This window comes from Malurus melanocephalus, unplaced genomic scaffold (genome assembly GCF_030028575.1).
Source record: "Malurus melanocephalus ecotype Western Australia unplaced genomic scaffold, MMel_1.1 scaffold_851, whole genome shotgun sequence".
Classification (NCBI taxonomy): domain Eukaryota; kingdom Metazoa; phylum Chordata; class Aves; order Passeriformes; family Maluridae; genus Malurus; species Malurus melanocephalus.
In genome coordinates this window covers 169,169-182,780 of record NW_026624083.1, presented here as the reverse complement: position 1 = coordinate 182,780, position 13,612 = coordinate 169,169, and the positions used below count along the sequence as shown (strand labels likewise).

The following is a 13,612-nucleotide window of genomic DNA, read 5'->3' as shown; positions in this document are numbered from 1 at the left end:
CTAGCTGCCAAGTATGAGTGGCAGAGCCTTTTATCATGATGTTTTAGAAGGGTCTTTTCACAGAAGTAATTCTTTGTCACAATCGCAACTACATGTGAAAATCTGTCATCCTGGGTTTTTAACCATCCCTCTTTGBACATATTCCTTGTGTATGCTTCCTTTAAGATGAGGTTTGAAATAAATGTTCTGCAACTGCAAATTTTCTGAAGTGAAATTCTGTAAACCATTCCCTTGCTTATATCCTTTTCACATATCTCGGTAAAAAAAAGTACTGGTGTTTATGTGCTCAAACCAGCCAAAGGCTTTTTCAAAAAGTGCTTATCTCACTACGAGCAACCGCTTCTGCATGCTATGTACAGCAAAAGGCAGCACACCGTGGAAGCACCTTGCACCAAGTATTCCCACGAGAATTCTTGTTTGCAAACACTCTAATTTGCTCTATCTCGCTTGCCTGCAAGCGCTCACGCGTGGGGAACAAGGGCAAAGGCTCTTTCAAAAATTGCTCCTCTCACTGCGAGCAACCGCTTCTGCACGCTATGTACAGCGAAAGGCAGCACACCGTGGAAGCAAAAGTGCTGCTTTACAGGGCAAGATCTCACTTCTTCGCACGCTTTGGAAGGTGCAAYGCAGCAGACTGAGGGGGSACCTTAGAGAAAGCATTTGTCTGAGACATTCTTCTTGTAAACTCTCTCTCGTTCTTCATCTCGGCTGCCTGGAAGCAGGCACGGGGCTGGCTAGATGGCAACAGCCTCTTTGCAAAAGTGCTGCTTTCCAGGGTGAGATCTCGGTTGTTCGCACGCTTTGGAAGGCGCAACGCAGCAGACTGTGGGGGCATCTTAGAGAAAGCATTTCTCTGAGAGATTTTGCTTGTAAATCAGAGACAAATAGGAATTAGAGGTACAGAGAACTAGAAAATAAACTAGAGTTATAGAAACTGAGAAACAGAAAACAGAGTTGGACAGAGTGAAAAGGAAAGAGACTCTGAATAACAGAAAAAGAGAAGCAGAGACAGAAACTGAAAAGTGGGAATCCATGCAATAGACAGAGTGAGAAAGAGACAGGAGCCAAAAGGTGGGGGGGGTGGGGAGGTGGGGTTGTCCTTATTTGGGCTTGTTGAACCTCATTGGATGAATTTTTAATTTATTTGCACTTCAGTGAAACACATGGAAACAACAGTGTGTAGAAAGAAAATTACAAATACAATCCACAGACACGCTGGTCAAAGTACAATTTCCATCCAGAGGAATCCACGGGAATGTGACAGCAACACAAATACAGAGCAGCACAGGGGAATACAAGGCAAATACATATCAACACAAGAGAACAATTTTCCTGTTTCTGGATAATCGATGACATTTTGTGTTATTGTGAGAGGTAGCCCAAATCAAAAGCAGCACGCAGAGAACATAACACTCACCCAGCACACACACTTCCTTCAGCTCACCCACAAAACCACTCTTGCTCTCATCCCCACCGCCATGGCCGTTGGCGCACACCGGCAGCACCGCGTGGGAACATGGTTTCTGGGAGCCTCCAAAAAATTTGTCCTGTCCAACAAAATCCCAGCCCAATGCGCTCTGCACTCAAACCGTGGTGAGCAACATTGTGCAGCATTAGGGTTATGGATATGCCGGCTCACTCCCATGCCAGATATTTGTGGCCGGGCCATGGGTAGAAGCACCTTGAAATGCAGATTTAAACTCTTAAAATGCTGAAAAAGGCAGAGCTTCCTTCAACTGAACCTCTTAAAATGAGGGAACAGGGCAAGTGTTTACCTCCACTTAAACCAATACAAYGGCAAATAAAGGGCTTCTCCCCTTTGATTTAATCCCCTTTTCCCCTTTAATTTAGTCCTCTAAAATACTGGGAAAAGAGGGGGGTTCCTCATTTCCAATCTCTCAAATGATGTAAAAACGGGGATTTTCCCTCCCTTCAAACCTATAAAAAGGGAGGCCGACTGGGCTTCCACCCCCCAGTTTAAACCTTAGGATGATGAAAATGAGGGAGTTACCCTTATTTTAAACCCACCAAGTAGCATGGTCAAGGTTTTCCCCGTGCATTTGAACTTGGAAGTAATGAGAAATGGGGATACCCCGTCAAGCGATACCCCCGACAGCATGGAAAAGGCAGGGTTTCCTTCAGCTGATACCATTAAAATTACAGGGGAAGAGCACTCCCCGTCAATTTGAACACAATCATGGAAGTTTTTTCCCTCAACTTAAACCCCTTTTCTCCCAATATCCACCCTCTTTTCTAAGGGTACTGTGGAGAGACAGGGGGCTCTGTTTAAGAGACTGACAAGTTGAAAGGGGAAAGCTGAATGTTTCCCCCTGGGGCTCCACATGCTGCTCTGCCTGCTCAGGTACTGCCCCTTGGCATGAGAGCTTTTCCCTCGGTATTGTCTCGGAGCCATGCTCGGTGCCCGGCTCTGTCTGGCTCCTCCCTGGTCCCTGCCGGGTGCTGCGATCTCATTCCTCGAGGGATGCTCGGGATGCCCTTGTTGTCCTCTCTCCTTCAGCAGCTCCCTGTGCAAATTTGCCCACGTAATCCTCCGAAAGCAGCCTCTGGTGGGAGCCGCCCCCTCTTCATCTTCACTGCTCGCACCTGCTGAGGGATGGGGTGAAGTGGAGAAAGGTCCTACCACTCGTTCCCTCCCCTCACACAGCCCACTGTATGCCTCTGCAACACTGGGGTTCTGGGCTTTCCTTTCCGTGGAAAAGAAATGGCTTTCTCACCCGGGAGCCCTTGGCCACATTTGGGATTCTGCCTCCAAAATTCCCTGCATCCTAGACTTGGAATTACACAGGAAATTCCCCATGGATCATAAGCGATTAGCAGAAGTTTTTCCTCTGTAATCACTCCTGACTTCTGTTTCTGTTGAAATATTTGACAAGTCCCTTGCGGGGCCAGGGCTTTGGCCAGCTTGTTTCTGGCTAATTGGGACAGACCTAGACCCAACGCAAGCACCCCCATCACCGGTCCAGCCCCAATTTCACTGAAATACTGATACATAGTTTATAAATACTCCCAACTGCCTGCTACTCAGTGTTTCACTGCGCATCTAGGGGACAGATGTACTCCATCCTTTGTTCTCAAGCACAGCTCCTTTGCCCAAATCCCAGTTCCCACAAATTAAGCAGAAAACTACTACAAGCGTTTGCTTTGAAAGTAAAATTCTTTGGACATCTGGCTACATGATCAAAATAAATACACCTATTAATGCTCATTGGGGAAAAGCTTTTCAGAACAGAAAATAGCCATTTTGGCAGCATAGATCCCATTTTGACAATAATGCATTATTTTAGGTTTGGGAATCCTGCTCATAGAAGAAATTTAAAAACTGGTATTCTAGAACTTCGTATTTTGAAAACGGGACACTTGGATATTTTGGAACGTCGTTGCTTCAGTATTTTTGAAACTGGGTTTCTTTAATAGTTTCTGGTATTTTGAGACTGTTACTTTGCTATGTTGGAACTTGGTATTCTGCTACTTAAAAACTGGGATTTTGCAACCTGGTTTTCTGATATTTTGAAATTTGTTTTGCTATTATTTTGAAAATACATTATTCTAGTATTTTGAAATCTGATTTTTTTTTTTTTAATTTTTGTATTTTGGAACCTAGCTTTTTGTAGGCTTGTTTTTTGTTATTGTGATATTTTTTTTATTTTTTTTTAAATTTTGTAACATGGGCTTTTAGCATTGTTCCCTAATCCTGGACACCTTATCCCAAATCCGTAATCCCAGACCCCTACTCCATAATCGTGGACCCCTAATCCCAGACTCCTGAACCTGTGTCTTGAATACTCTGCCCCATGCTGCTAACTCCTGCTGTGAATCCCTCAGCCCCCAGCCCCTACCTGCCACGCTCTAGCCCACGGATGACATCCCTACCTTTTTGGAGCACATCTTGTACTACTATGAGAGTTCTAAARTTGTCCCGGGGTTAGGGTTCCTCGCCACAGGTGCTATGAGACTCCTGGCTCTGTCCTGGCATCGGAGTTGCTGCCTTCTGCCACCGTGAGGAGAAAAGGATTTTGTTAGGGCTTTGGTTAGGGTAAGGGTAGGGATGGAGTCATGGGTAGTGCTCTTGTACCTCCACTTGCGTCCTAATCCATATCCCAAATCTCTGCACGGCATTCCTGGGGTGCCACGTACTGTATGAGCTGTGAGAAACAGTGAACAAACCCCCACCGTACAGATAAACCAGTACTTGTTTAGCCTAGAGCAGATGCACTATGTGGTGCCCGGGGGAGGGGGGGGCTTTCCCTGCGGGCTGAAGCAGTGCGTGGCGGGGCGCAGCCGATCCCCCCCGGCCCCTCCTGCCGAGGCCCCTCTGTAGCTGCCGCCGTGCGCGCCGGTGGGGGCCTTCCTGAGGGGCGGGAGAGGCGCGGCCATGAAAGGGCCGGTCCCGCCGGCGCCTGTCGCCGTCCGCGTGTTTCCCTACCCCCCCGCCGCCACTGACCGCACCGCCCGTGTTCCCCCACCGAAAAACACCGCAGGAAATCGCCCCGAAAGCGCGGGATCTGCGTCGGAAATACAGTGGCCGTATGAGCAGACACCTGTGCCGCTGGATCCAATCGCCGTGCCCCACACAAGATGGCGGCGCAGGGGGCGCGGGATGGCCCTGAGCAACCTGAGTTACAGCGGCATGGGAGGGGTGTGGGAACTATGTAATCTTAAAGGACCCTTCCAACCCAAGCCTTTCTAGAATGCCATTATTTTGTGGGTCCCTCAGGACAGGTAAGATCCACCAACTATGGAAAAAGGTTGGCCTGCCTTCTAAACAGATTCCTCAAAACACCTATGAGACTTTCACTAAGACAGAGAGACCCCAGGAAAGAAACCATTCATCTCTTCAAAATACCTGTATTTATTACATCAAAACTCAAAGTCCTAACAGTTCACATTTTTTTCTTTTCCTTTAGGCTGTCCCAAATGTGACAACAGCAAGACAAAAGTGTTTGCATGTATCCAAACAAAATCATGGAATAAAAGTCCAGTAAAGGTACCTTCATACAAAACTCGTATGGTCTTTAATTAAATGCAATATAAGTGGCATACACAGATTACCAGGTACAAAAAGACAGATGCATAAAATAAAAGATAGTATTTTACATTTCTTGTGCCTGTCATTGAAATGTAGAACATTTCACTACCAGTAACATGGAGGGAATACAACACAGCAGCATTAATTCAGAGTTCAGCTCTTATTTACAGAATTTAGATGGTAACATTGTAGAATATTCTTTCTTCCATAAAGAAAGMATTTTTTTTCAAGGTATTAAAAAAGGTATTTCAAGGTATTAAAAATACCTTATAAAAGGTGGCTATTATCTACTGTTACTGGAGAGTTCTGCTGACGTCAGTAGGTATCAGTATTCACAGCTTGATTAACCGATTGCTGTTCTACAGTTCAGTGATTATTTCAGTCAGTTCTGAGAGACAGTAACACCTCTCTTACTTGATCATCATTCCAATAGGCCCTTCATGSGGCTTCCAAATTTTTGTGCTAATGCTGACTGCAGCATTAACACAGCAGGACAGAAATATGACAACCAAAGGGGATTTTTTATTCTTCTGATTTTTTTAACTTTAATTTTGCCTTGTTTCCACCAGAGGAAGCTTTGGCTGTTTCAGCTTGCTTTGCAGTTTCAGCAGGTTTCTTTTTTAGCCTTTGCTTTCTGGAACGCACCAGGTCTTCACGTCCCAGTTCAACCATTTTTGCTTCCCATGATTTCATTTCATTCTCATACCGAACCTTATCATCTTCAGCAAGCTGCAGGTATGGCTGAAAGAAAATCAGGTAACAGAAGAGTTACAGAAGGGGCTTGTTCTGGAAAACTGCCATGACACAAAGGTCATTTAAAACAACACCTGTGCAGTGAACAGCCCAAGGCATTTGCTTTCAACTCCAGTTAACTGAAAAAAAAATTTCAAACTTGCAGAAAAATACTAAGCTTTAGCAGTAAACTGCAGYTATGTCAACAGTTGGCCATTCCTGAAGAGGAAGTTCATTCAGTACTGCCACTAACAGTTAAGGCTTTTTTATTTGAGTACTAGTTTGAGAGAGCTGGATTGTGTGAGGAACAGAAATAGATATTGCTGTAGAATGATTTTTAAATATTTTTCTACAGTAAGAATACGAACCTAGGCTGTTTCCTAAGTGCACATTAAAAACCACATGGAAGAAGGGCATTCAGGAAGAAGGACTGTAGGGTACAGAATACGTGAAAATGTCAAGGTTTACTTTAGATTTCAGTACAACACCCCTCCATGTTTGATTTGCTCATCTGCAGGTTCATAGTTCAATACACTGAGAAAGCTGCCAGAAAATTATCTCCTAGAAAACCCAACTTAATAAATTACTCTATGCATATCACTTGTAGATTTCTGTTGTTTTCCCTTGTCAGAAGTCTTTTGATGAGCAGCAAACACTTATGCTGGTGTTTAAAGATATTATGGATTATTAGAAAAAAAATCAAATTGTTGCATATTATTCCACCTTCCTCTCTAGATGTTGCTTAGCATCCACTTGAAGGCACACCAGACTTACACACTATCCCTATCACATTTCAATAACACTATGAATGAAATGGTCACTAGTGGAATAAAGATAATGACAATCTTTTTTGAAATGCATGAACATCTTGGGAATATTTTCCTCAGTATTATATTTTGAGCAACCGGGTTAATGATTTYGTATTGTATAACTTTTGACTCGTTTGTGATTCTGATTAGATCAGAGCCTCATCCAAATCCTCTGACATACCTGTTTTTGGGAAGTAGACAATTTTTGCCATGCATCATATAGTTTCTTCAGCTTTGCCTATGGGATACAGAAAATGCAGTACGTGAGGGTTATTTTAGGAGTAGACTGACTTCAGAGGGGTATAGATGAATGSTGTATGAGTGAAAGTCAAGCACAAACCAATGCAAAAAAAGCACAGTCACAAAAGGTTACTTGCCCTTATTTAACCTTTTAATGTAGGCAAATAATAAACTATATAGTTCAAAACAAGCTTCTGGGCATCATCTGAGTCACATTTACAGCCCAGGCCTCAGCTGACTGGAGAAGCCTGCCTTTATAGATGGAAACTGAGAAACAAACTAKATGCACCATCCTGACTTACTGACTAGATGTGAAGGGTAAGGAACACATGAGGTAYACAAGGCAGGTCTCCAGTTCTTCAAGTGCTATAATCCACCACTTACATCAACCCAAAACACAGTTTAGTGCAGAATTTGTGAGTTTGCTGAGGGACTCTTGCATGTTCCACCACYTGAGCTACAGGTAACACTGTTAGCATGTAACACCAACTGAGCTACAGAAGGTACAATAAACTGCTACTGCCAGAACAGGAGCACACCACCACAACTCTTTGAAAAACTATTATATTTCTACATCAAAACAAAGAGAATATTCATTCTGTCCTTACAAAGGAACAGATGAAATCTGTAACATCAAAGTGCAAAAAAAACACCAACATGTTAAGTCTGCATATCCACACAGCACTTTATACAGGCCAGCAGTATAGCCAGATCACCACAGCTTAAAAAAAATAACCAATGCAGCATCCCGACACTGAACCACTGAACAATATCTTTGAAAATAACAGAATCTAAATTAGATTTCTCTGAATACAATGCTTATATTTTTTTTTAAAAAAMCCAATCTTTCCTGGCTTACCACAGGTGAAATTCCCTCACTTTGCTGAAAATTTTCTGACAGGAAAATGTTAAAGCCACTACGAGCTCTTTTAGGTTTTCCAAGCAGATTCAATTCCTTTAAAAACAAGAAGAGAAGTTATTCCATCTACCAAGCACACATTTTGCCCAAAGCTAAACTTAGCATTTGTCTTTGTATTTGATACAAAAATCAAACAAATTCTTTGGTGCTTTGTTCTGTAAACTGGACTGTATGTCAAGACTCTCTTAGTGCTTTTCAAGACTAATGCTAAACCACAAAAAGCTAATAACTTGACTTTTCACAAGTTGTTGAAAAAGCATTTAAAACTGATTCTTACATCAGCTAAGTATTCCAAAATAGTGTTACAAAATTCTACTCTGTAAGAAAGTAATGGTGACAGATTTTCCATTATTCTTCAGTAAGGCTTCAGTTTCTGGTGTGGAAAAACTGCCTGCTTGCAGAGAGGAGGGCAGATCTATCTGTGGGAGGTGAGAAAGTGGAAGAACTGAGTTTCTGCTATCAGAATGCTGTGCTTATGAGAATGATGGCTAGAGAATGAAAGTACAGCAAATTACAAATGCAATTACACTTCCTCATTTCTCCAGTCCTGACATTCCCACTGGAGCCTAAGTGCTGTAAATGAACATCTGCTTAGGCATTAGATATGCTAACTGAATTCCTTGGGGTGCCATACTCTAAAAAGGATCAATAAAWACTCCCTCTAAGTAGGGTTTTTTTCAACCAAATTCATTTTGCTTTTGCCAATAAGGGCAATGTCACACCACCAGTCGAATTCACAGAAATAAGTAAGCAATACATAGCCTCTTTGATTTTGCCAAACCRTAATACTGTACTTTTACAGATGGTTCTGTCTCTAAGGATTTATACATAAACCAGCCAAAAGGGACTAGGGAAGATGGTGCTTAGGAATATGCTAGTAAAGGACACAAACAGATGACACAGCAGTAGTTACTCAGTGGGAAGGAAAAAAAGCTACTCCAAACAGCTGCTACCTTGTGGGGGCTAATGAGATAACAGATACAAGGTCTTTGTGAAAAGCTATTTTCGGATGTCTTTCCAACTGAATCAAGTGTGGCTGGTCCAAATATCTTTTATTGTCTATCCTCTCTCTGGCAGCTCTAGAAATAGGGAGAAAAAAGCATAGAGAAGCTACCCCTAAGCACAAAGATAAATGTTAGTTCTGTGCTCTTCAAGCACAGGAAGGCCACTAACATAGCTGCTAACACCAGTAATTATTTTRGTCCATGGTATTTTGGGAGGGTTTCTGTTTGTTGTGTGTCTTCTTTTATTCTGAGTTGCTTTTGTATTTCTAAAACACGCTTCAACTCTTTGTATACTAGAYAGAGATCAGGTTCCTTGAGAGAAAAGAAACCTGAACTTCAAAATACTTACCCTTTTTGCCCTCATTGATCTTCTCTTTGCCAGTTGTTTTCTCCTTTCCTCTTTCAAAGCCGCAGTCTGGGCTGGAGTCAGTTGGGCTTTGTAAGCGGCCATCTGCTCTCCATATCTTTTCCAGTCTGTCTTTCTTGCTTCCTCATAAACCTACRGCACAAACAACCATCAGCCTTAAAGAGATTCTTTCAGTCAGAAGCACTAGACCATTAGACAAGCTAACACTTCTATAACTAAAAAACTTACAGCCTGAAGAAAATTACCCCAGAACATCAGATTTTCACCTGTTTGATTCCCTGTTCTACATTTCAGAGACACAAAGGGAAAGGTACAGAGTGAGAAATCCAGAAGAGATGTGAGAGCACCTCAATTCTACTGAACAAAGATATTTTCTTTAAAAAACTGATTTTAGTTCCTAACTGCATCTAATTGCCAACTGAAATCAAGGAAGAACAATMATTACTTTGCTATAAATGGTATTTCAATTCAGAAATGATCAGCAAGTCCTACCATTGCTTTACATTATCCCTTGAAACTGTCACTCTTAGAGAAACTTCACTACTTATGACTTAATTTGATGACTCCTAAAAGAAATTTACATGAAGCAAAAGAAATTGGTCCTTTCATCAAAACTGAAGTTTCACCTAACTTATACAAGAGAACAGAACAACTTTACAAAACTTACACATGTAATGTAATATTGCCATTCAAAAAGGAGAAAGAATTGGTTTGCAGGCCCACAGCTGCATGGAGAGAGCTGCGTCATTTTTCTGGCAACAGACTAAAACTATTAAAGCCAAGATCATGTACAAGTTCAAGTACAAGTAGCAAAGTATCTTCCTGTATTGGGTTTCCATGGCCAGATTTTAGTGGCAAAGGGGGTACAAGGATGTTTCCTATGAGAAGCTGCCATGCCTGCTGGAGCCAAGGCCAGTCAGCTCCAAGAGGCATYGGCTGCTGGCCATCAGCAATGGTGGTGGYGCCTTTGGGATAACGGAGTTAAGAGGGAGAAAAAGAAAACTGCACAACTTCAGCCAGAGAAAGCGGGAACACCATGTCAGAAAAATGTTTCTACCAATCCTAAGGTTAGAGAAGGAGGGGCAGGAAGTGTTCCAAGCACCAAAGCTGAGGTTCCCCTTCAGCCTGGGGCRCAGCCCATGGTGAGGCAGCTGTACCCTGCAGACCATGCTGGTCCATGGGGAAGCAGAGATCCACCTGCAGCCTGTGGAGGAGACCACAATGGAGCAGAGGGATGCCCAAAAGGGGGGCTGTGACCCTGTGGGCAAACCACAATAGAGCAGCCTATTCCTGATGGACAGCAGCCCATGGAAAAGAACAATTGTTGGAGCAGCTCCTGAAGAACTGAAGCCATGGGAATAGACTCACTCTCTGAGCAGTTCATTCAGGATTGTCCCCTGAGGAAGGAATCCCATGCTGAGCAGAAAGAAGCAGGAGAGACAACACATAATGGACTAACCTCAGCCCCCATTCCCTGTCCTCCTGCACTGCTGGTGGCAGGAAGTAGAGAAATTGAGAGTGATGTTGAGCCTGGGAAGAGTAGGGGGAAAGGTGTCTTAGGATTTAAGCTTTTATGTCTCATTACCCTACTCTGATTTGATTGGTAATAAACTGATTTTCCCAAGTTAAGTTTGTTTTGCCCTGACAGTAACTGGTGAGAGACCTCTCCCTGCTTTATTGTGACCCACAAAATTTTTGGGGAATTTTCTGTCCCATGCCCAGCTGAGGAGAGCTGTTGCGAGTGGCTTTGGTGGGCACCTGGCATTCAGCCAGGGTCACCACACCTCCTTTGAGTTATTCAAAGCTCCTTATGGTTTTGATAYCTAAACCTTTGTACAAACCTGCTCTTTCAAGCCCTTTATAAACAAACCAACCAGCCAAAAAAACCCACCAGACTAAACAAATAAACCACAAGAGACATCAAAACAAATAAAAACCCACCACCTGTAGAATTTAAATTACTCAGGGAAAGATACAACCTTACCTGCTTCTGTGATGCTGGTAACTCCTTCCACGCACCCGCTATTTTTTTAATCAGTTCCAAGTTGCTTGCTTCTGTACATTAACATGAAAAAACCCAGAAATAAAGATCAACATTGTATCTCTAAGGAAGCTTCTTCAATTTTTCTCCAGGAAAGCTGCGACAAGTATCATCCTCCTGTTACAAAAGCTTTTTCATTCTTTCATAAAACTACCTCACAGTGGCAGTTAAAGGGCACTGCAATATTTGCGGGATGGGGAAGAGTCATTGGTCACTGGAATAAAACATGCAGTTATAAACTGAGGCACCATTTCAAGGCAGCTATTATCACTCCACAATAATTTCATTCTTTTTGTCTTTTGAGTTGGATCCTTTTCTATACTGTGCAAGATGGACTGAATTTGGAGGGGGGAGCAGGGAAGAAACCAAAAATAAAATTTCCAGTTCTAAGTTTTTTAGCAAAAAAAGTCTGCTGAATTCTTCATTCAAGTACAATGTGACTTTATCCACTTGATATAGCACATATATTTTGATCTTTATTATCCTTTATTTACAGTATTATTCAAAACAAGTTTTTTAAAAAAAGTAATTTCTTTCTGCAACAAACAAAGYAAGGGCCTTCAGTCTACTTTGGTTTTCACCTGGCTGCCTTTGCATCTGGCTCTTGCACTGTGGTCACTTGATGAAGCCTCCAGCCACACTTGAATTTGTGAAGGGGAAAAGAATAATTAAAAACAAACCAACCAACCACAAAAAGGCACCAAGCAAATAAGCCAACAAACCCCAAACAAACCCGAGTGTGGCACAAAGAGGATGTAAGATTCTGTTTTTTTGAAAAATCCTTCACAGGTTTTCTCTCTACTTCACAATAAAAGAAAAAACAGGTGAGCTTCTCTCCCACCTAAGATGAAAAGCTCAGCCACCTCAATGGTGGAAAAGCATAACTAAGCTCTTCTCAGTAACCTGACTTTCAGAATTCTGGAAAAACAATACAATGGGAAGGTTTTCATGCAAGTAGGTCAACCTTAAAACCTCTGAAAATATGATGCTTTGACCAATGACAAAACAAATAAATTATGGGGTTATTTTTGACCAATACCTCTCTTGGAACAAGAAAACCCCAAAGTCTCAATTTATATATAAGATCCAGTATGTTTATTTGCAGATTATTCAAATTTTGGAAAACACTGATGTGGTATTTAACTACAATATACTCTGATAGTTGTTCCCAACATATGAGAGTGTGACTTTTGAACTGGTGAACTAAACAAGGTATCAAATGGTTTTCCCTACTAAAATGTTCCTCAGGATTTGCCCAATACCACCATAGTTCTTTAAACATTTTAACCTTCAACAGTATTTCAAAACCAGCATATCTATTTTTGCAGCTCTCTGGCAAGAGCGACTGCACTGTCTATAAGTCAAGTTTTTGATAGTAAATCAGACATATTTACAGAAAGCCATTTTCCTCTAAATACACTTACTTTTTCTTCCATATRCAGTGATGCAATCCAGTACCTGCAATTTTTCAATTACTAAGCCTCAAAATAAAATCATACACAGCTCATAGTAAAAGTGTACTTCAAATACACAGGTCAAAAAATAATTGAGAATCACAAATCATTATTAAAATGTATAACATGAGTTATTTTGTCAAGCATTTTAAAAGTTACACACATGTTCACGTTTTTGACTTATGAAGCACGGAAGACCAAGTAGGAACGTGCAGGCAGTGTGTACAGCCATGCTGGATTCACTTGGGGAATGTTACGGATAAACAGAAGGGTTGGGTCTCTGAATCACTTTAGATCGTTCCCGAGGGTCGGTTTTATAAAAGGACGGGTTGTTCCGGCTTCCTGGATCACCTCACTCTGAGGGGCGCAGGCCGTGGCCCCACTCTGGGGGTCGGCGGTTTCTGAGCCCTGGCGCCCAAAAGCGCCATCCGCGGGCCCGCCTCCCCTCACACCTCGTACCTGGGTTTTTTTCCCTAAAAGCCGAGCGGTTCTCTACCACAAAACGGAGATAGGCGGTGAGGGGCCGCTTCGGGCGCTGATCCGAGCTGATCCCCCGAGACAGGCATTGCYCCGCCGCGCCACCGGCCCTGCACACGGCGGCACCGTCGAGGAGCATCCCCGTCGCCCGCTCGCGCAGCCTCGCTCCTGCTCCCGTTCCGCAGCGGAGGAGCCGCAGCCCACCCGTACCGCTGCCCAGGCCCAGGCCCACGGCCCGGCCCAGCAAAGCCGCCGCCGCCGCCGCCATCCCGACCCGCCGCGCATGCGCGCGAGGGACGCGCAGCACCCCGGGACAGGCGCGCGAGGGGCGGGACCGGGACGGCGGGGACAGGGTGACCCCGCGGCCCCGCCCCGCGGCCCCGCCCCGCGGCCCCGCCCCGCGGCCGCCCCGCCCGGGCACTCGGGGCACTGAGGCGGCGGCGGACGGGCCAGCCGCGTGCGCCCGGAGCGGGCACATGCAAGCAGAAACTTGTAATGGATATTAAGTAACTATTTCAATTG

The 13,612-nt window shown here is 43.5% G+C and overlaps 1 protein-coding gene and 1 long non-coding RNA gene across 6 annotated transcripts; both read right to left on the bottom strand.

The window, feature by feature from the left end:
- Nucleotides 1–31: 31 nt before the first annotated feature.
- Nucleotides 32–4,617, bottom strand: LOC130585243 (uncharacterized). 3 transcript variants are annotated; one of them, XR_008966570.1, is made up of 3 exons: nt 4,485–4,617; nt 3,892–4,009; nt 32–2,607 (listed from the first exon to the last, which is right to left on the bottom strand). It is a non-coding gene; the product is annotated as an uncharacterized LOC130585243 (long non-coding RNA). The 3 variants fall into 3 exon arrangements; XR_008966569.1 differs by having other exon boundaries at nt 32–2,604; XR_008966571.1 differs by lacking the exon at nt 4,485–4,617 and adding an exon at nt 4,094–4,468 and having other exon boundaries at nt 32–2,604.
- A 221-nt stretch (nt 4,618–4,838) lies between these two features.
- On the bottom strand, nt 4,839–13,394 carry TFAM (transcription factor A, mitochondrial). Of its 3 annotated transcripts, XM_057385650.1 has the most exons (6): nt 13,073–13,393; nt 11,103–11,173; nt 9,101–9,250; nt 7,688–7,783; nt 6,770–6,826; nt 4,839–5,788 (listed from the first exon to the last, which is right to left on the bottom strand). In XM_057385650.1, the coding sequence occupies exons 1-6, from the start codon at nt 13,356–13,358 to the stop codon at nt 5,570–5,572; spliced, it is 879 nt and encodes a 292-aa protein (XP_057241633.1). In that variant the 5' UTR covers nt 13,359–13,393; the 3' UTR covers nt 4,839–5,569. The 3 variants fall into 3 exon arrangements, with proteins under 3 accessions (XP_057241633.1, XP_057241635.1, XP_057241634.1); XM_057385652.1 differs by lacking the exon at nt 7,688–7,783 and having other exon boundaries at nt 13,073–13,394; XM_057385651.1 differs by lacking the exons at nt 11,103–11,173; nt 13,073–13,393 and adding an exon at nt 10,578–11,094 and having other exon boundaries at nt 4,840–5,788.
- Between the last annotated feature and the right edge of the window lie 218 nt (nt 13,395–13,612).